The following is a 23,466-nucleotide window of genomic DNA, read 5'->3' as shown; positions in this document are numbered from 1 at the left end:
CAACAAAAAGTGTTGTGACAAATTTGAGGCTCTCATGCTGTGTCATGTGACCACCTTGCATTTCACAGTGACAGCGAGGAGAAGTACACTTGAGCTAAAGGGGAATCTCCGTGAATGGTTAGCAGATTAGAGCCTCTGACACAGAACTGAGTCCTAATTCCATCCAGTACAGGGCAGTTGTGCCTAAGGACAAAGTCAGTCTCTGGAGAACCCAGATTATAGGATGTACGGCTGGAGGCCCTACAAAATACAGGGAAAGGATAATGCCCCGGTTGCAAGAAGCTTGAATAGTGGCTCTCTCTCCTACAGCCCGTGAGGCCCTCGACAATCAGGATCGGACTGACTAGGAACTGTGGATGCCTCACAGGGCTGTGCTGTTGCTTTGAGAAATTACTTGGTGAATCCATGGTCCCTGATTCCTTTGTCCACTAGCTCAAAGCACCTGCACCCTTTGGTGTACTAAAGAGAAGTCCTGCAAAACTGGATCAGTTGGGGTTTTTGGGCGGGGGGTGAGGGGGGTGAGGCCTACAGAATTAGATATTAAACCAATTTTCCACATGAAGAAAATGAGGCCTGAGGTTACTACGTTCCTTGCTCAAAGTCACACCGTGAATCAGACTCAGACTTTGGAACAGATCCCAGAGCTCCAGATTCCTATTGCCCCCCTCTGACTCCCAACACATGTCTTCTTTCTCTGCAGCAGGTACACGGGTAGTGACAGAATCACATTGTTTCCTTTCCAGGTAAAAAAAATCTCCTCTTGTTTTATGTGTATGACTCATCTATGTCCTTCCACATTATTTAACTCCACAAAGCACTTTGAACTAGAGCGTGTGTGAAAGATACCATATAAAATAGAGCCAATTCTGCAAGAACTCCACTTACAAAGCTCTCACTGGCTTCAATGAAAGTCTGTGCAGAGAGTGTCTACAGAGGGTCAGACTTGCCATAGGCCTTAAACTTCTATTATTAGCTAATGCATTGGCATCCACTTCTGAGTTTACACACAAGATAGAGGCTAGGGTCACCAACCCTGCCCATCCTGGCTAATAGCCATTGATGGACCTATTGTCCATAAACTTATCTAGTTCTTCTTTGAACTCTGTTATAGTCTTGGCCTTCACAACATCCTCTGGCAAGGAGTTCCACAGGTTGACTGTGCGTTGTGTGAAAAAATAATTCCTTTTCTTTGTTTTAAACCACTTAGGTCACTTAGGACAGCGGCTAGGGTGTCCCCACTCCAGGGTGCTCTCTCCGCTCTGGACACTTCTCTGACCCACTGATCATTACATACAGTTCAAAGCCAATACAATTCCTTAAACAGCAATCAATTTAAAAAATAAGGAAAAAATGGGAAAGAGCAGGGAAGTAGCTGTTTAAGAGTCCAATCCCATAAGGTCCTAGGGGCTCCTCAACTCCCCTGGAATTCCATGTCCCCATCAAGTTTAGTTGAGGGTGCTCAGCTCCCCATCAGCGCTGGCCTTCAAGTGCTCAAAATGGAGAAGTGGGAGAATTATACAGGTGCTATAAAAGCCCACATAGAAGCAGAGTCACAGATACACCTAGGTGTGCATCTCTCCTATTCAGATTAGCAAAGGCAAGTACTTCTGCATTTTCCCCAAGGGAATGGGGGCTGTTTGCTTATGGTCCTTTCCACATAAAAAACCACACAGGAGCACTAAACCCTCAAATATATTTTTTCAAGACACTAAATGATCCGAGCAACAAAACCCAGATAAGCAGAAGAGAGTGAAAGATAATGCAGCTCCCAACATGTGCAGAGAGGCACCAGCCCATTGAAAAGGTATATGGAATATTCATTCCCTTCCTGGGAATAAATTAAGTGGGGACATTTTATGCTTGAGGCCTTTTCGCAGGAGATTGCTCAGTGAGAAGCGAGAAATTGAACCACCAACAGCAGCAACAGGTTCATGAAGCCAGAATCCGTGTTTAGAAGTTCTTAAAACAAGCCAGCACTTACTTTTTCTTGAAGTCTCCCTCTTCCCAGGGTATACACTTTGTTAAACTGGACAGATGGTGGTAAATATTTGTCAGCTCTTTAAGAGGGAGAAAATTCCTCAAGAGAATTGCTAGTTTTCTGACAACACAGACATAAGAAAAAAGAAAAGGAGTACTTGTGGCACCTTAGAGACTAACCAATTTATTTGAGCATAAGCTTTCGTGAGCTACAGCTCACTTCATCGGATGCATACTGTGGAAAGTGTAGAAGATCTTTTATACACACAAAGCATGAAAAAATACCTTCCCCTCACCCCACTCTCCTGCTGGCAATAGCTTATCTAAAGTGATCACTCTCCTTACAATGTGTATGGTAATCAAGTTGGGCCATTTCCAGCACAAATCCAGGATTTGGAAATGGCCCAACTTGATTATTATACACATTGTAAGGAGAGTGATCACTTTAGATAAGCTATTGCCAGCAGGAGAGTGGGGGGAGGGGAAGGTATTTTTTCATGCTTTGTGTGTATAAAAGATCTTCTACACTTTCCACAGTATGCATCCGATGAAGTGAGCTGTAGCTCACGAAAGCTTATGCTCAAATAAATTGGTTAGTCTCTAAGGTGCCACACGTACTCCTTTTCTTTTTGCGAATACAGACTAACACAGCTGTTACTCTGAAACCAGACATAAGAAAGGTGTTTATCTGCAGACCCATTCATTCTAAAAAAACACCCATTCTAATATAAGGAGTACTTGTGGCATCTTAGAGACTAACCAATTTATTTGAGCATAAGCTTTCGTGAGCTACAGCTCACTTCATCGGATGCATACTGTGGAAAGTGTAGAAGATCTTTTTATACACACAAAGCATGAAAAAATACCTCCCCCCACTCCACTCTTCTGCTGGTAATAGCTTATCTAAAGAGATCACTCTCCTTACAATTGTTACATTACTTTAGATAAGCTATTACCAGCAGAAGAGTGGAGTGGGGGGAGGTATTTTTTCATGCTGTGTGTGTATAAAAAGATCTTCTACACTTTCCACAGTATGCATCCGATGAAGTGAGCTGTAGCTCACGAAAGCTTATGCTCAAATAAATTGGTTAGTCTCTAAGGTGCCACAAGTCCTCCTTTTCTTTTTGCGAATACAGACTAACATGGCTGTTACTCTGAAACCATTCAAATATATTAGCAGGGGCTCTAATTAAGAGAGAAAATGAGGATCAAAAAGTAGGGGGGAAATTGATGCTCATTAATTAACTATAGTTCATGTTTTTGTTCAGGAAGTCTGAATTTCACTAGGCTACAAGGGAGGTAGGGTGCCCTAGAGGTAGGGAACGGGACTAGGGGTCAGGAGACTTGGGTTCTCTATCTTGCTGTTACTGACCAACTGTGTGATCCTGGACAAGTCACTTTCCCGCTTTGTGCACCTGCGTCCCCTGTCACTCATTGTCCATCTTGCCTATTTATGTTGGTATTTTGAAAAAGGAGCCTGAATTTCAGTTGGAGCAGGGCACCCAACCCCCCTCAGTTCCTCTGACAAGCCTGTCTTCAGACTGTAAAATCTTGGGGGTAGGGATTTGTCTCCTTATGTTTGTACCATAGGCACCAACTTTTCCCGGCTCCAGTGGGTGCTCACCCCGGCCCCGCCCCGCCTCCACCCCTGCCCCACCCCCATTCCAACCCCTTCCCCAAAGTCCCCGCCCCAACTCCACCCCTTCCCTACCCCTATTGGACTCCTTTCCCAAATCCCCACCCCGGCCCTGCGTCTTCCCAGAGCTCGCCCTGTACCCCCTCCTCCCCCTCCCTCCCAACCCTTGCCACCGCGAAACAGCTGTTTTGAGGCGGCAAGCGCTGGGAGCTACGGGGAGAAGTAGGGACGCAGTGCGCTCAGGGGAGGAGGCGGAAGTGAGCTGGGGCAGGGCAAGGCGGGGAGATGCCGGTGGGTGCAGAGCACCCACCAATTTTTCCCCATGGGTGCTCCAGCCCCGGAGACCCACGGAGTCGGTGCCTATGGTTTGTACTGCACCTAGTACCACAGAGCTGCAATCCAAGCTGGGACCCGAGCAAAACAGATAAAGTAGAACTTCATGTGACCAAAAGGAATGCAGTTTCTGTAGACTTTAAAATAATAAACTAATTATTTCAATGTTCATTCACAGAGATTTACAGGCTCCTTCTGCTGGCTAATTTAATATAGAAACCCTTCCTTACTTTCCAAGCTTTCCTTGATTTACTAAATAGTTAAATTAAGAAGGTTTCAGAGTAGCAGCCGTGTTAGTCTGTATTCGCAAAAAGAAAAGGAATACTTGTGGCACCTTAGAGACTAACAAATTTATTTGAGCATAAGCTTTAGTGAGCTGTAGCTCATGAAAGCTTATGCTCAAATAAATTTGTTAGTCTCTAAGGTGCCACAAGTACTCCTTTTTAAATTAAGAAGGCAGCATCATCCAGTAGTTAGTACACATACCAGTGCAAAATGTTTCCAAAAAGGAATGGACTACAGAAATGCTCAGACTCAAGAATTCAGCCTCTCAATATGCTAACAGGGAAACACATGTCTAGCCTGGTGACTGAGTGTGGGAGGAGGGTGTGGGCCCAAATTCTGTTACTGGCTTATGTTTCACTGCCCATTAGTGTTTGCAGTGATGTTGAAGCTGTGTTGGTCCCAGGCTGAGAGAGACAAGGCGGGTGAGGTAGTATCTTTTACTGGGCCCACTTCTGTTGGTGGAAGGAACAAGCTTTAGAGCTTCACAGAGCTCTTCCTCAGGTCTGCGGAAGGTAGGGTATCCAGAACATGCCAGCTAAATACAAGGTGGGACAAATTGTTAGGCAGAAAGGGTTCACACATGTTGTAGGAGACCACTTAAGTGGGCAATTCAATTGAAGTGGGCAATTCATACTTCAGTTCTAGGGGAAAGAAAGGTGTTAATTGCCCACTTCATTGTACCTGGTCTCCTATAATATGTAAACCACTCCCACCTCGTATTTAGCTTGGATAGTCTTACCTTCCCCAGATCTGAGGAAGAGCTCTGTGAAGCTCAAAAGCTTGTCCCTTCCACCAACAGAAGTTGGTCCCCTAAAAGATATTACCTCACCCACCTTGCCTCTCACACTGACAATTCTTGCAGTAAATCAAATTTTCTGCCCATCTGTGTGTGGATGATTACATTTTCATAATGTTTCTATTAAGATATATACACTGTAAGTAAGTGAAGTTCTCAACATGCTTTGAAGAGTGTGTAATGACCCCTAGCTTTTATGTAGAACTTTCACCTGTAGATCTCAAAGTGCTTTACAAAAGAGGTAAGTACCATTAGCCTTTTCTTATGCACACCCTATGCAAAGTCCCAAACACACACCCTTCCTGGGGTTTGGCTTTGGGGAAGAATTTCACAGGCAATTTATTGTTATTAATCTGTATTATGGTAGCACCGAGGAGCCAATTGAAATCAGGGGCCCATTGTGCTAAGCACAATACCATGTTCGGTTACAAATACCTTAATCTAAATGAGTGCCAAACTCCCACTGAAAGTCAATGGGAGTTAGGAGCCTAGCTGTCCTTTGTGCCTTTGAGAGGCTTTTTATTGGTTACCCAAAGAGTAACAAAAGAAAACTCAACCCACACTTCCTTCCTGAGTCTGATTCTTCCAAGGATTTCCCTGCAGAACCTTCTCTAGTCCAGACTCCCAGTCCCTAGTTCCTCCTTCAGCATCTTGAGGTGCCTGTGCTTAGCGTATGTCTACAAGACCTTATGAACAGTCACCCGGTTACGATATCTAACCAAACATTTAACACTGTGGCCCTTAGTTCTCATTTAATACAGAGATCCTCCCAATCCCGATTTTACCCTTTTCTTGCAGCTACAAGAGAGCTCAGTTTGTGTTACACGATTTTAATGTAATATTTGAAAGTGATGCAGCTCCTTGATTATACACTCCCCCCCCCCCCCCCCCGGCTTTGTTTCTGTGCTGTATTTTCCCCTGGTGTAGGACCTACTTTTATTAGGACCGATTCTCCTCTCATCCACAGCTCTAATCTTTCCAGCTCCCTTTGCAAGTCGGTTCCATCCTTCTTTATGGTAGTTACTACTCCAAACGTTGATGTTGTCCGCAGAGCTGATCATGGATAAAATTATACCAAATGTCTGAAAAAGATAGAGACAGAGCCAGGTGTGCAGCAAAGTGTTTGTCTGTTCTCGAGTTAGTTGGTGAGAAAAAGCTCTGGAAACCCTAAGTAGTCCTGGACTAGCAGGAGAATCATTTTGTATTAACAACGATTCAACAACCACAGTGTCAAAAATGAGGGTGAAGTGCACAATTTTAATTGCTGTACGTCTACAATTAATTTGGCTTTGCTTGCTATGAACATAGTAAACATGAAACCTAGGTTACACCTGTCCACTTTAACAGACTCATTTCCTGGGGACATCATCACATTGTGTGCTGAGGGGCCATGACGAGTCATCCCTTTACCTGGCAGAGTAAATCAGTCCTTTCTGATCTCAGGGCAAAAAAACAGCCGTGTGGGGTTTATTTTGCACCTTTTCTTAGCCAGCAAATGGAATTTGACACTGGGTGCGTGAATGGGGGAGATGGGGTGCACATTTTTCATTTTCTAGATTTTCTGCACTAGGAACTGAAGGATTCCTCCTGCATAAAGCTGACACACCATAGGGGAAAGCCCCATGCCCTGGTTTAGCCCTTTTTAGAGAGACTAATCTCAGGGGAAAGGGTAGATCAATTTTCGTACTCATTCATATCCCTGATCTACACTCAGAGAGAGTTAAAGTTGCCACATAAGTCTCCCATCCTGGGTCCACAGACGTGTGTTAGTGGGCTTGTGCCAGCATGCTCAAAGTAGCCGCACAGATGCTGCTTTGATGTTAGGAGCACAAGAACGGCCATACTGGGTCAGACCAATGGTGCAACTAGCCCAGTACCCTGTCTTCCAACAGTGGTGGGTGCCAGATGCTTCAGAGGGAATGAACAGAACAGGGCAATTTATCGAGTGATCTAACCTGTTGTCCAGTCCCAGCTTCCAGCAGTCAGAGGTTTAGGGACACCCAGAGCATGGGGGTGCATCCCTGAACAACTTGGCTCATACCCATTGATGGATCTATCCTCCATGAACTTATCTACTTCTTTTTTGAACCGTTATAGTTCTGGCCTTCACAACATCCCCTGGCAACAAGTTCCACAGGATGACTGTGCGTTGTGTGAAGAATTACTGCCTTATGTTTGTTTTAAACCTGCTGCCTGTTAATTTCATTGGGTGACCCCAGTTTGTGTGCTATCTGAAGGGTTAAATAAAATTTCCTTATTTACTTTCTCTACACCATTCATGATTTTATCAACCTCAATCATATCCCCCCTTAGTCATCTCTTGTCTAAGTTGAACAGCCCCACTTTTTAATTTCTCCTCATATGCCTGTCTGTACTTTTTCCAATTTTAGTATCTTTTTTGAGATGGGGCAACCACAACTGCAGAGTGGCATTATGATATTCTGTCTTATTATCTATCCCTTTGCTAATAATTCCTAACATTGTTCGCCTTTTTGACTGCCACTGCACATTGAACAGATGAACTATCTCAGAGATCTATGATGACTCAAAGATCTCTTTCTTTAGTAACAGCTAATTTAAACCCCATCATTTGGAATGTATAGTTGGGATTATGTTGTCCAATGTGCATTACTTTGCATTTATTTTAATATTGAATTTCATCTGCTATTTTGTTGCCCAGTCATCAAGTTCTGTGAGATCCCTTTGTAACTCTTCAGTCAGCTTTGGACTTAACTATCTTGAGTAATTTTGTATCATCTGCAAGTTTTGCCACTTCACAGTTTACCCCTTTTTCCAGATCATTTATGAATACGATGAACAGCACTGGTCCCAGTACAGATCCCTGGAGGACTCTATTTTACCTTTCTCCAATGTGAAAACTGGCCATTTATTTTCCTAATCTTCGTTTCCTATCTTTTAACCAGTTACTGATCCATGACAGGACCTTCCCTCTGCCTACTTTGCTTAAGAGCCTTTGGTGAAGGACCTTGCACAGGTTTTCTGAAAGTCCAAGTGCACTATATCCACTGGATCACCCTTCTCCACATGCTCGTTGACCCCCTCAGCAAATTCTAATAGATTGGTGAGGCATGATTTTCCTTTACAAAAGCTATGTTGACTCTTCCCCAACATATCATGTTAATCTAGGTGTCTGATCATTCTGTTCTTTACTATAGTTTCAACCAATTTGCCCAGTACTGAAGTTAGGCTTACTGCTTGATAATTGCCAGGATCACCTTTGGAGCTTTCTTTAAAAATGAGCATTACATTAGCTCCCCTCCAGCCATCTGGTACAGAGGCTGATTTAAGCGATAGGTTACATACCACTGTTAGTAGTTCTGCAATCTCACGGCTGAGTTCCTTCAGAACTCTTGGGTGAGTACCATCTGGTCTTGGTGACTTATTACTGTTTAATTTATTAACTTGTTCTAAAACCTCCTTTATTAGCACCTCCATCTGGAACAGGTTTTCAGATTTGTCACCTAAAAAGAATGGCTCAAGATGCCACAGCTTGGGCTCTCGAGCCTAGGGGTGGGAGGAGACAGCATGGCACTGGGAGAGGGGCAATTTCTCAAGCAGACAGCTTGCAGGGCATTTAGGGATTCAGAGATCAAAACCAACATTTTAAATTCTAACCCAGTAGCCAATGGGCAGACAGTGCAGACCCTGGGGCACTGGCTTTGTGCACATGGTGGGTTACTTCACTCAAGCTGCCTCTGCTTAGAATTTTCACCATCCCATCCCAATCCTTTCCTCCTCAAGTTAAAAATAGGGTGTTTCCTACTCAATCCATCCCAATCTCTCCCTCCTCAGAGAGCATCCCACCCCCACAGGACAATAATTTCCATCCCCATTAAAAACAAAAAAGACAATGACTCCCCAACTCTCCCTGGAGCATCTCACATGCACCAAAAAAGGGATGGCACCCAACCCATCCCAGTTCCAATGCCACAAGGTTTGGCTGAAGGGCATAGGCTAGTATAAAGGACAAGGAAAAGCCCACTGTAGTCTCTCCAACCCCATAGGAACACAGAAACATTCACAGATCACAAAATTCCCCAGGCAAAACCTATTGACATACCCCTTCAATCCTACATGAGAAAACCACCCCACTCCATCAACACACACCTGACCCAGAGATAATGATTCCCCAACCTCCCCCTTCAACTTTAACTCCACCCCTCAGCTGCACAATTAATAACCCTTCTCTGCCCCACCTAGAATCCGAGAGCTGTTCCCTTTAATATCTATATCTGTGTATGTTTGATTTAGGATTTATGTAGACATTAAAATGCATCTCTCCAAACCTTTAGGTGCCTTTCCCATATATTAAAAGGTTGACAATCTCCACACACCATTCCAAAATCCCAAGGTCTATATTGTATCATATTTATGTGGCCCCCCTACTACATAGTTCTGAGCCCCACACGACTTTGAATGTCTGCTCTGATGCCCATTTTACAGACAAGGCTATGGGAGGCTAAGTGCCATGCCCCAGGTCATACATGACAGCGCAGGCACATCAACCCAGGTCTTCCAAATAGGTTAGTGCACTAACCACTGGACCATCCTCCCTCTCTCAACAGCTAAAACAGAGGCTAGCCATTCCCACTTGTACAGTCCAGGAGAGGCGCTTATTTGGCACCACAATATCGAAACAGTAATATTAACCCCAGGGTAGTCTGATGCAGGGGATACACTGACATCACACATACACGAAGTAGAAAGAAGTCTCCTCCAATGAGTTTAAAAAACAAAAATAAACTAATTTTATTTCTTAGTTTTGAAAAACAAAACTTACCAGGAGTCACAAGAGCTTCAAAAACAAACAAACAAAAAAAACCCAAACCACACATTCTGCTTTGCCATCTTTACAGAACATTATAGACTTTGTTGTCAGAGCAACCATAGCATGGTCATAGTTAGCCAGTCTACGAGGACTACAGCTTGGATTGTCACATCAGGTACAATATAATATGGAGTGCATGTTATCATAGTTCATCTCGAGCACACAGACATACCACGTATCGACAGCTGGACAAAAATGGTAATGTACGTCTAAAATACAGGACAGACCAGGCAAAAACTGCACCTAGGAAAAACTGACTGTACTCTCAATTCCTAAAGAATGTTATTGAATTAAACGGTCACATACTGACATGAAAGTGATGGAAGATTTAGCCAAAGACCAAACAGTACAGAAATCACATGTGCAAGAGAAACATATGTCTATGGAACAAGCTGTCATGTGATCAACAGCTGGAATTTACTTGAATACTTCCTGGAACTATAACACTTCACGCAAAGTAGCAGCAAGAGTGAGAGATAGAAATCAAGTAGGACGACAGACACCATTGTTCTCAACTGATGCATTCATCTTGCTTCTCAAATGTAATCCTTTAATTGTGCAATGTTTAGGTGTTAAAAAGTAGTGGTTTAATGGAAATTAATAGATCAGTTCTCTAAAGTCCAGATCTGTTCAAAGTCAACATTTTAAACAGTGATAGACACAGAACCCTCCAGTAAAAAATGTACATTTCCAAAGAAGACATTATGAAGTCCAGGAGATAAAAAAAAGAACACTATATCATGTCTAAGGAGGTACATATCAGAAACCATGCAAGTACTGTATGTGATGGCAACTGGCCTGCAGAACCTTGTTTTTAGGCACACAAAAGTGCTCTGATACACAAATTTCCACACTTACAACCACTGCAATTTTCTTGTGTGTGAATATACATCTGATGTTCAGTTCCCAATTTGAGAAAAGAATTCAGCACCTGTAAAATGAACAACTGCTGGCAGGGAACTGCACTATGAGAAAGTAAAACCCATCTTAGGGCTTGTCTACTTTTAGTAGCTTTTAGTGACAAGACTATGTTCACACAGCCTTGTCGCTAAAAGTCAGTGTGTGTAAACGTTCTTTTCTGGTACTTTGTCGGCACTTTTGCCGACAAAATACTTCCAGTACCGCGAGCAGCATTAGCTTTGTCGGCAGAAGAGTGCTTCTGCCGACAAAGCTGTGTTCACACTGCCACTTGCATTGGCAAAACTTTTGTCTTTTTTGGGGGGGAGCGCTTTTTGAAGTACCTGTGAAAGACAAAAGTTTTGTTGACAACTTCGCAGTGTAGACAAGCCCTTAGTGATTAAGTAAAGCAAAATATGGGCTAAGGGAAAGATCAGGTAGGTGAAATGGCAATTTCTATTGGATGGAGGGAAAACTGACTGTCTCAATTGTGAGCGAAAGCTGAAACTCCACCAAAAAAATCTAGTATCCCCAACATACAGGAGCAGGGAGTTTGTCAACCCAAAGAGTGATTGGCTCAAGCCTAGGAAGGATGATTAGCAGACAGGGCACTGGACTCAGAAGCCCAGAGTTCAATTCCTAGCTCAGCCACACATGGCTTATGTTACCTTTGGCAAGACACCATCCTCCCTGTGCCTCAGCTCTTGCATCTGTAAAATGGGGATAACAGTACTTCCTTACCTCATCAGGGATAACATCCATTAACGAGTGCAAGGTGCTCAGATATGGTGAAGAGGAGAGCCATAAAAATACGAAGACAGAGGACAGACTGAGACACTGGAACCTCACATGGATTCAAACTTCCTACCTTGTAGTTGCACGGTTTAAAAAAAAAAAAAAATCACCATTTTGGGCGAGTTCTCTAATTGCGTAGCCTCCCACCAAAACAAATGGGAGAACAGGCCCGTAAATACTGTCCATCTACTTCTCTTGCATTGCCTCTTACAAATCATATGTAGTCTGTTTTAATTCCAAAAAGAGGATTCACAAAGGGAGACCCAATATCTTGAGAGAAGGAGAAAGAGGATTACTTCATTACATGAGTTACACAGGCTGCAACTAATTAGTTACCATCATCTGAGCCAGGGGAGAAGTGAATTATCCAAACTGGGAAACTATAGCTCTTCTCATCTCTTCAATGAACCTTTCACATAGCGCTGAAGCACCAGCAACAAGTGTGCTTTCTAGTATTTGCTTTTGGAAATAGTTTTGAAAACTCATTACTTTCTTAAAACTTTGATCGTTCAGCAGATGGGCGAGATACTCAGCTAATGCCACAGCTCCATTGTCCTCAACTGAGCTGTGCTGATTTACACCAGCTGAGTATCTCACCTAACTGGTCTTCTCCAACCATGTGTCATCTTGTGAGACAGTTCTGTCATCTTTGTAGCTTATTTTCAGGCTGAGCAGTCAGTCTGGCTACAAACTAGAGTAGTCAATATGATTTAAATTAAGCATGTTGCCACGGGCATCATGAAGTCAGATACCTTCCTTTTTTTAGGATTACATGGCAAAGATGAACAAAGCAATGTGAAAGAGCCTCATTCCACATTCCCAAAGAAGGGGCTGTTTTCCTATTAATTTGGTCTGCTGACTGCTCAGTATAAACATCCCATAAGTCACAAAGAGATATAATTCAACTAAAATGCTGCAAAGGCTCATCTATTTGTACAGGGTGCTGCAAAGTGGGGGGGCTTGATAGAGATTAGATCTTGGGGAGGGGCGGGGGGGGGAAGAAGAATTTTGTAGGAGGTTTAGTTCTGTTGGCTGTTGAGGGTAATTTGCTGTTTAATTTTATTTCTCAAAGATACCCAGAACTTTTGGGTCGACAACCCTTTTACTTTCATAGAAGTTCAAATAATTATGTTTTAAAAGAACTCCCAGTAAAAATTCACACTACTCTTATACCACTGATCAGAATAACATTCAAGGTAGGAAGAAGGGGTCAAGTTAATTCCTGGTGAAACACCACTGACTAGTAAGAATTATACCAGAGATGAATTTGGCTGTTTAGCATGCACCTCAAATCTTTTCAAGGTAGATCTGATATATGGGACATAGAGGTTACCGGCAGATCCTCAGGGCCAAATGATTGACCCATATTGGCTGTATGCTCAAGGGCTTGATAAGATGGATTTATTGATCAAGCAAATGTCAACCAATGCCAGTGCAGCATCCGTTACATACCAGACATGTATTTCAACAGAGACTGCTTAAGAACATCTTGGTTTACTTGATCAAAAATATTCTTTCATCTCTTGCACCAAGGTCTTTTCCTCACTCCAGTTATCTAAAGAATAACTTATATTCCCCAATGGCGGTAATAAAGGCTGGACTTTTTCTGTAGTGGAGGAAAAAGTATCTGGTATTTTGCTGCAAATAAAACTTGCCCGACCAACTGAGTTGGAGAAACTGAGTTTAGTAAGAAGAAAAACAAAACGACCCTCCCACCCAAAACTTTCCAAGGTGAATGTTCTGATCAGCTACAATAAGGGACTGGGATATTGGCATTTTCCAGTTTTAGGATAAAATGATATAACCTCACCAAAACAAAAACAACATGAGAACAGTTAGTTCTTACAAAACATGTTGAAAATCAACAGTTTTTGCAGTGCTGAAATTAGCTCAAGGTAGGCACTAGCAGTTCAAAGCCAAGCATTCAGAGCGTGGACATGCATGGGCAATTTTTATATTTAATTCAAGGCAGTATTTTTAAGCCACACAAACGTTGTCTTACTCCTAATTTGCTTATACACAAACACCACAAATCTGAACGAAGACCAACACAAACCAGAAACCCTCGGTGTTGACGATTCGTTCAACTTGCAAGCATACAGATTTTGTTAGGATGCCCAGCTTCCAAAAAAGAAATTACATATTCCATATGGGCCCAAGCTTGATACAGTTAATGGAAAACATTGAATGGCACTGTTATTTTTATTCCATGTCTTTTTTTACACCATGGATCTTTTATGCTGGAATGCACGTCATACATTTCACACAAGCTACTTTCACAATAGCATTACTGACTTGATCATTTGCCTAATAAGACGGCATTCCTGAAGTTTTTCCACTTTATAACAACATTTACTAGGGGGTGAATGAACAACTAACAAAAATGTAACATTACAGAAAATCCCAAATTGATTTCTAGCATTTTACAATGCACAAGTCCCTACTGACAATATAAGTTTGCAACTGGAGGTGGGGAACAGTGAAAAAGGTAAGATAGGCTTTGAATGGCTTGATAATAAAGAGCTACATAAATGTTATGTCAATACAGGCAAGACACATAAGAGGAAAGATTTTTCTTACTTCCCCCCCACCCCGCAACTCAAATGTATACTATTCCTGTCTCCAAAACGAGGACCTGCCTGCAGGATCCCATCTTGCAACTTGAAGTTGATGGCAGGAAAGAATCAATAGCTGACACAATACTGAAGTCATATCTACTGTGCCTGTTTGAATTTATCACCATTAATGCACTCTCTTGCTGTCAACCAAGTCAAAATGCTTTTGAGAGTTCAATAAACACTTTATACATAATTAAAAAACAGTATCATGATTTGGGTAAAGGCCAATTTCAGAGTGATTTATGTACAGAATCAAATATGAACCTAAACAGCCTAGTTTGTTCACGAAGAATTTCTTAACTATTTTTTATAGAAAAAAATCTGTGTAGGCTAAAAAAGGTTGCTTATAAAATAGCATAAAACCATAGGAGCATGTGCCACTATACTGAGGCATATTTCCTCCTACTAAAACACTTAACACAGAAATTCACAAAACCACAAATGTATATTTCAAAAGGTGCTTCCTATTTCAGAAGTTGCAGATATGCTATCAGCCATACAGGATGCCATGAAAAATACCATGTTTTTAATCAGAACAGTAAATCAGGAGTGCAACCTGGGTAAAAACAGAGTGGAGATTAGCTGAACCAATCTAGCAACTGATTGTCTTAAAAAAAGGAAGCAAACTGTAAAAGTTTAGGAGCAAAAGTTAAAAACTAACCCTGGACCTCTTATCCTCTAACATCACAATCATAATCTAATGATTATTCACTTTACATATTATGTAGGCCATCTCCACGACAGGGGGACATTACAGTATTGTTAGAGAGGGCTGGAGGCTTAACATTCTATAGGCAAAACCATGTTTCACGCAACATACTGTAAGTCCGTTTTTATTTTAATCAACTGTCAATGCGAACAATTGTACCTATCAGTGTAACACCACCCTACAGCAGCATAATATTTTAGAGGCAAACTCCATCTGCCTCCTAAGTGGTCTGTGGTTTTCCCTCTTTATTTTTTTTCCTAATTGCAGTTCTGCCAACTACAACTTATTTAATTCTGCACATGTATTTGTGCCTCATGTCAAATCATAAAGGTACCTTTAAAATAAAAAGTATTTGGCATTTCTGAGAAAAGTAACCAGAACATGTTCAAAAATGGGCCAATCTGTGTAGGAATTTTAGTGTACACTGTATATTACACTTATATTTAATCAATATATTAATTAGAAGCTGTTGTACCAGCACAAAAAATACCACATTTGACTGTTACAGAAGAAACTATTTTGTAACCAACATTATAGCTGGTACTGATAAGATATTGTTTTAGCATTTGGTACATCGTGCTATACAATATCAAGAAAATGGTAACATATCTTCAAAAAAACCCCAAACTCTTGCTTTGCCATTATTTTAAATCTGGTGGATTTGCTACATTTGGGGGGTTAGTCCTTTAATATTAAAGTGCTGTTTAGAATATTGGCATCTAAGAACTTGAACATGAGAGACAACTACAAGTAAAATCTCCCGCTGCCATATATAATGCAGCAATGCAGACATCAATACATGTATTAATTTAATATCCTCATATAGATATTGTTTACAGCATCACAAGACTTAGCAGTGCATGGTACCCCCTACCTCCTGTGTACAATCAAATGTTTTAGATTCATTTAGTATTGTTGGATTGTTAGGATCTGGGCGCCTTGTCTGCAGGATTTTCTGTTTGGGATTTTTCATCTCCTCCTCCTCCTCCGTTTCACTTTCACAAATGTGAACGACTACACTAGGAGTAGACTCCGTTCCTGCATGAAGCTCGTATTTCTCCCCTATAGAGTACAACACAAAGAAAAAGCAAGCGAAAAGGTCCGACAGTTAAACTCAAAGTAACCAACCTATAACCTATATAACCTATATATATATCTCCAATGAAGTGAGCTGTAGCTCACGAAAGCTTATGCTCAAATAAATTGGTTAGTCTCTAAGGTGCCACAAGTACTCCTTTTCTTTTTGCGAATACAGACTAACACGGCTGTTACTCTGCAACCTATAACACCATCCCACAGGAAATAAAAAAATAATCACTGAACTATTTTTATTTCAAAACATGTTTCCATTATTATTCACAGTAAATGATGTACTAAAAACCTAAAGATTCATTTTAATTCCTTTTCATCTTTAGTTTAGTCCACTTTCATACTTGATTTGACTAGCGCTGCTTACATGTTTTGAAATACATTGCCACCATATTTGGTAAATTGTGCTCTCTGCACACTAATAACACTTAATTGATATTTTGGAGGGAGAGATGGAAACAAATTTACGTGCATCGTTAAAGGGTTTATAGCTATATTTGTCTTAATTTGCATACAAAACTGAAGCAATATCATTTACACTATGCACGTCTACCACACCTTTCAGAGGATCTAAAAAGAGCTTTGCAAACATTAAGTCTCCCCCTCAAGTAAGTCGTGTTACTACTTTATGCATTTTACAAATGAACAAACAGAGTTCTAGTGAGGGAAAGGGATTTTTGACCAAAGTAACACATCAAGTCAGTAACAAAGCATGTCACACCATGCACTGAGAAATTGGAGTTTCCGTTGTCAGGGGAAAGAAATGGCAAGGTCCCCAGAAAAGGTCAATTAAAAGGTTTGACAGTTAAATTACATGGTGACCAAATCTAAATATGGCAGTGATTGGCACTCTAGAAAATAGCTAAGATAGATCACTCCAACTAACTGAACCTTTCCATGTGTTTCTCATTCAATTGAATATGCACTGAGATTTCACTGGCAAAATTAAGTAAATATGTGGCTCTCGCTCAAGAGCATCCAATCCAGCAGAGTGCTAAACTTTGAAGCTCTCGCCAATCGATTAAGAAATTGGCAGAAAAGGCATAGAACCATTTTGTCCCCACAAGCAACCATGTAGGGACAAACAGGAGATCTGTGTCTATACTCCATTCCTTCTCCTAGAGAGGTGAAGAAAGCTACTGAACAGACATTTCTGAAGCAGAACAGCAACAAAAGCAGGAAGACATTCTTACCTGGACCCAGTTTGGAAACAGCACAGAGTAAGTCATAGTTTATTCCAGGAGTTGCATCTTCACTCTGCTTCCACCCAACTGGTGGAGATGCAGGAGGCGATATCAGGAACTGTTTGACAGGTTCTGGGGGAAGGAGGTAGGACTTGTCTCCTACTTCACTGGACACCTGGACCTGAAGAAACAATGCCACCATGATAACAGAATCACAGAAGTTAGACTAGAGGATCTAACAGAGAAAGAAAAGATATTGTTTTCTTGCAATGTAGGACTGTTCTTCATAACACCTTTCTAGTGTTTTATCCAGTCTAGCTTTAAAAGTTGCAAGCAACAGAATTTACACCACTTCCTTGGGAGACTATTCCACGGGGAGATTTCTCTCATGGTCACAAAGTTTTTCGTAATACTAAGGCTTTGTCTACACTGGAACCTGAACAACTCAACTTTTGTCAGTCAGAGGTGTGGAACCCCCCCCCCCCGAATGACAAAAGTTTGCCGACGAAAAGCGCCGGTGTGAACAGCGCTTTGTCAGCAGACAAAGCTACTACCGCTTGTTGGGGGTGGAAGTTTTTGTTGGCGGGAGAGCTCTCTGCTGCTGACAAACCGTGGCTACATTGCTCGCCTTTTAGTGGCACGGCTGTAGCGGCACAGCTGTGTCGCTAACAGGTGCGTAGTGTAGACATAGCCTAAGTCTACTTTTTCCTCTCAATTTCCTCCGACTGTTTCTAGTTACTTTGCTGAATGCTGACAATGAACTTGGCATTGTATAGAACACATGCTGAGCCACTAATCCAACACAATTTGTACATGGACCCAGTGTCTGTGGAGAGGAGATGCAGGACTGCACTTTAAGAAAAGGAGTGCATTCAGCTTGTGGAGGAGGGGAGAGCTTTGTCACTCAAGAGTGAACCTTCCAGCCAATTGCGGAGCTGTATCATCTGCAGGTGGAAAAAGAGTCCCTAATGTGTAGATTCACGCTGAATTGGAGAAAGGATACATGTGTGTGTGGTTAGAGGGAACTTCAGAATGCTGTCAGGAATGAGAACCCATCAGCAAGTACAGAATGGAGAGGAAATAAGGGTGCATTTAGAGCATCTACACATTGCATCGTACCTGTGCAAAATACAGCTTCAGCTTTTTCCCACTGATGTCTGTCTCATGCAATTCTATCCGTGCTCTCGCTGCTGCCTCTGGGGTGCTGAAATTTATCCTTACTCTTCTAAAGCTTTTAAACAACTGGAATGTCACTTGATTATCATAGATTGTGAAAAGTGCTTCGAATCTTTCCTAAAGGTGAAATAAAAAGATTCTTCAGACACAAAATGAAGATTTTCATTCAGTGAAAATACATTTTCCTTTGACTTTTTCCCTCCAGTTAAGTTTCTTCAACTAAATTACTCCCTTAGAACCTGAAGATTCTCTAGTTCACTCACCTCCTTGATTTTAAAAGTTTAGAACAGACTTGCCCAGCAAATGTATTGGACATCTCTTCTATTAGAAGCTTGTAAGAGAAATTAACCAACCTGAAACTCTAAGCCTTGTTTTATTGTCAATTCCATCTCCATTTTCATAGTAATTTGGACTCATGTAAACAAAGGCCTATAGATCTTAATTCATATGGTGCCATCTAGTGACAGCTCAACATAAAGATATTTCCACTTTTGTGGGTCTTTCACCTACGGCACTCGAAAACACCATGAGGGTAGATTGACAGAAAATATCATAATGCCACTATATAAATCCTTGGTACACCCACACCTTGAATATTGTGTGCAGTTCTGGTCATCCTCTCTCAAAAAGATACATTAGAATCGGAAAAGATACATAGAAGAGCAATAAAAATGAGCAAGGGTATGGAATTAATTTTATATAAGGAGAGATTAAAAAGACTGGGACTTTTCAGATTGGAAAAGAAACGACTAAGGGGGAGATATGATAGAAGCCTATAAAGTCACAAACGGTGTGGAGAAAGTGAATTAGCAAGTGTTATTTACTTCTTCATATAACCCATGAATCAGGAGTCACCCAATGAAATTAATAGGTAGCAAGTTTATCACAGCTTCATGTAAAGAAAGCACAGTCAACCTGTGGAACTCATTGCCAAGGGATGTTGCGAAGGCCACAACTACAACAGGGTTCGAAAAAGAATTAGGTAAGTTCATGGTCAGGGAGGCAACCCAATGTTCTGGGTGTCCCTAGCCTCTTGACTGCCAGAAGCTGGGAGTGGATGACAGGGAATGGATCACTCAATGATTGCCTGTTCTGTTCATTCTCTCTGAAGCACCTGGCTTTGGCCACTGTCGGAAGACAGGATACTGGGCTAGATGAACCAATGATCTGACCCAGTATAGCCATTCATATGTTCTTATGACACTACATAAGTCAGTTCTGTCTGAATTCTTCTGCCTTCTATTATTAAATGCAACTCCAATGATTAATTTCTTCCACTTACAGCAGAGAAAAAAAAAACCCTGAAAAGGATTTTGTTAACTTCTGCATTTGACAACCCTTTCTGTAAGTGTATGTTTCATGTATTTGCCTTTTAAAAGCTGAAATAAAATAGTTCACTGCCTAGCTGATTATACATACACTGCAGTCAGTAAGTTTCACCTTTTGTTTGGGCGAGCCTTCACCAAAGCATCAGTGGAAAAAAAAAAAGACATAGCAAAATATCATTATCATCACAAAAATTGTAAGATGACTAGGAGGCAGGCCTGGTACCTGAAAATACTTCAAAAAAATAGAAGTTAAATATCTATATTTCACATTCACGGCATCTCTTTTAGCTTCAGTGCCCACCCCATCAGTTACATGGGAATACTGATCATTACCCACCAATGTAAAGAGCTCTGAGAGCTACAGACGAAAAGTGATATGTGAAAAATATTTGTGTAATACATATACACTATTTACAGGTTTAACTATTGCAAAGTGGGGCTTGAATGGGGGAAGAGGGAAGATTATGTTTTGGTCCAGATATATTCTGCTTGCACAGCTTGAAAACTCCACTAGTTTTGCCAATGGAGCTTGAAGTTTCCTTGAACTACAGGAGGGCAAGTTGGGTGTGGAGGGCGGCATAGGAGAAACAGGTCCATGCTGTTCTGATTATGAAGCTAGAGAGTGAAATCAGACTCCAGATCTGTCAGTCCAGCACCTTTTGCAAGCACCAAATTCACTAGAAAAGTTAGAAGAATAAAATGAATGGATAGGATAACCCCGCAAGCCCCCCCAAAAGAGCTGATTTTTGGATGCACTTTCAGTATGTGCACACAGAGCACATTTTCCATGTGATTCAGTAAGTGTGTCTGCTGTGCATTCACCCCTTAAAAGAAGATACAGGGAGAACTAAATCAAGCTACTGAAATCTATGTCCAGAGGCTGACAAAGCAGAGTTTCATAAAACAGATAAAAGCCAAATAATATATCAAAGCAGCTCTGTTCTTGCAAGCATTAGGAATAAGCCTGCATAATAAGTTTTCCATTTATAGACCTAACACACAATCCTGGCCTGTTCTAAAATAATGCCTTATCTGCTAAAATCAGTCAACTCAGATGAGCTTGCTAACAGGTCAATCAGTACTGCTCACAAACTACATTTAGAGAAAATTTAACCAAATCCTAAAACATATCAGTTCAAAAGAAGGCTCCATGTGAATTTACATGCCAATGAAGGTTGCATTCTGAAAGCCCACGTGACAAACACCTTACAGAATGATTTCATGTGGCAGCCAATTATCCAAGTGTCATTAGACAGAGAGCTAGCATGTCTCCATACATTAACCTCATGTGCCCAGGTAATGCTTTTGGAGCAGAAGTGTGGTGACAAGTGACACTTATCAGAGACATGTATGAAACAAATTATAAAGCCAGTATCTTGTGGTGCATGTCTTCAATACTTTCCACACAAAGAAGGAATGATGGGATAGTGTCAGCTCTATGGAGGAAGAACTGTAGCAGTTTGGGTAGCTTGTTTAAGAAAGTATTTCCTCTTCAGTTTTGTTTTTAACTGATGTTACAGTTTTACTAACTTTCTGAAAGGTAGCCGATACTGAAGGCACTGAAGTCCTTACAAACAGAGATGGATTTTCAAAAAGAAAAGGAGGACTTGTGGCACCTTAGAGACTAACAAATTTATTTGAGCATAGGCTTTCCTGAGCTACAGCTCACTTCATCGGATGCATTCAGTGGAAAATACAGTGGGGAGATTTATATACATAGGGAACATGAAACAATGGGTGTTACCATACACACTGTAACCAGAGTGATCACTTAAGGTGAGCTATTACAGCAGGAGAAGGGGGGGGGGGAGAGAACCTTTTGTAGTGATAATCAAGGTGGGCCATTTCCAGCAGTTGACAAGAATGCCTGAGGAAGGGGGGGGAGGGGAATAAACATGGGGAAATAGTTTTACTTTGTGTAATGACCCATCCACTCCCAGTCTCTATCCAAGCCTAAATTAATTGTATCCAGTTTGCAAATTAATTCCAATTCAGCAGTCTCTCCTTGGAGTCTGTTTTTGAATTTTTTTTGTTGAAGAATTGCAACTTTTAGGCCTGTAATCGATTGACCAGAGAGACTGAAGTGTTCTCCAACTGGATTTTGAATGTTATAATTCTTGACGTCTGATTTGTGTCCATTTATTCTTTTACGTAGAGACTGTCCAGTCTGACCAATGGACATGGCAAGGGGCATTGCTGGCACATGATGGCATATATCACATTGGTAGATGTGCAGGTGAACGTGCCTCTAATAGTGTGGCTGATGTGATTAGGCCCTGTGATGGTGTCCCCTGAATAGATATGTGGACACAGTTGGCAACGGGCTTTGTTGCAAGGATAGGTTCCTGGGTTAATGGTTCTGTTGTGTGGTGTGTGGTTGCTGGTGAGTATTTGCTTCTGGTTGGGGGGCTGTCTGTAAGCAAGGACTGGCCTGTCTCCCAAGATTTGTGAGAGTGATGGGTCGTCCTTCAGGATAGGTTGTAGATCCTTGATGATGCGTTGGAGAGGTTTTTGTTGGAGGCTGAAGGTGACGGCTAGTGGCGTTATTTTCTTTGTTGGGCCTGTCCCGTAGTAGGTGACTTCTGGGTACTCTTCTGGCTCTGTCAATCTGTTTCTTCACTTCACCAGGTGGGTATTGTAGTTGTAAGATTGCTTGATAGAGATCTTGTAGGTGTTTGTCTCTGTCTGAGGGGTTGGAGCAAATGTGGTTGTATCGTAGAGCTTGGCTGTAGACAATGGATCGTGTGGTGTGGTCTGGATGAAAGCTGGAGGCATGTAGGTAGGAATAGCTGTCAGTAGGTTTCCTGTATAGGGTGGTGTTTATGTGACCATCGCTTATTAGCACCATAGTGTTCAGGAAGTGGATCTCTTGTGTGGACTGGTCCAGGCTGAGGTTGATGGTGGGATGGAAATTGTTGAAATCATGGTGGAATTCCTCAAGGCCTTCTTTTCCAGGGGTCCAGATGATGAAGATGTCATCAATGTAGCGCAAGTAGAGTAGGGGCATTAGAGGACGAGAGCTAAGGAAGCGTTGTTCTAAGTCACCCATAAAAATGTTGGCATACCGTGGGGCCACGCAGGTACCCATAGCAGTGCCGCTGACTTGACGGTATACATTGTCCCCAAGTGTGAAATAGTTATGGGTGAGGACAAAGTCACAAAGTTCAGTCATCAGGTTTGCCATGACATTATCGGGGATACTGTTCCTGACAGCCTGTAGTCCAAAGTATTTCTGCTCACTGATGACTCATATAAATATATTTGGGCCACACTTGAGTCATCTTTAGTAGAAGTTTATTGCCAACATATAGGGCTGGAAGTTAGGTCTGTGTAGGTCCCCAGAAAAGCTAGCTCACACTAAAAGAAAAGCCCCATGCTCACACTAAACTGAAAAGGTGTGGGTAATACTACATATAACATTGATGGCTGATGAACCAGGTATTTTCTGCAGGGAAAAAGAAGAAAAAATGAAAGCTCTGCAACTGAAAATAAGCCATTTGAAAAACTCAACAGCTGGCACCTTTCTCCTGCACCACAGGAATACAATTATAGCAGGCTGACAGAGCAACAGCTCTTATTATATAACGTCCTCTCCCCTATTCGAGTGCAGATCTGTAAGCTGCTTTAAAAGTTATTTGCATATCTGATTTATGCTTCATCTCCTGTCTATCTGCACTATCCATTTCCAGTAGCTTCTATAGTACAGATTTTTTTTTTAACAGTTAATTGTTTAAAACTAATATTAAAACAGACCCCCAAAAGAGTTAAACCATGGTAAGGGTAAATTAAATTAA

At 41.6% G+C, this 23,466-nt stretch overlaps 1 protein-coding gene across 4 annotated transcripts in view; it reads right to left on the bottom strand.

Moving 5' to 3' along the window:
• RCAN3 (RCAN family member 3) overlaps positions 1-23,466 on the bottom strand; it is an 80,922-nt gene that overhangs the window by 40,736 nt on the left and 16,720 nt on the right. For 3 of the 4 annotated variants that reach the window (XM_077838022.1, XM_077838023.1, XM_077838024.1), the window contains exons 3-6: positions 18,288-18,461; positions 17,178-17,349; positions 15,770-15,957; positions 5,962-6,109 (exon numbers count right to left, since the gene is read on the bottom strand). In XM_077838022.1, coding sequence (XP_077694148.1) covers positions 5,962-6,109; positions 15,770-15,957; positions 17,178-17,349; positions 18,288-18,461 — 682 coding nt within the window. Of the gene's footprint in view, positions 1-5,961; positions 6,110-9,768; positions 11,014-11,080; positions 15,958-17,177; positions 17,350-18,287; positions 18,462-23,466 lie in introns of those variants that run through there. The other variant, XR_013348430.1, reaches the window with a different exon arrangement.

Source organism: Eretmochelys imbricata, chromosome 19 (assembly GCF_965152235.1).
Source record: "Eretmochelys imbricata isolate rEreImb1 chromosome 19, rEreImb1.hap1, whole genome shotgun sequence".
Lineage (NCBI taxonomy): Eukaryota > Metazoa > Chordata > Testudines > Cheloniidae > Eretmochelys > Eretmochelys imbricata.
This window is presented reverse-complemented; position numbering and strand designations above follow the sequence as displayed.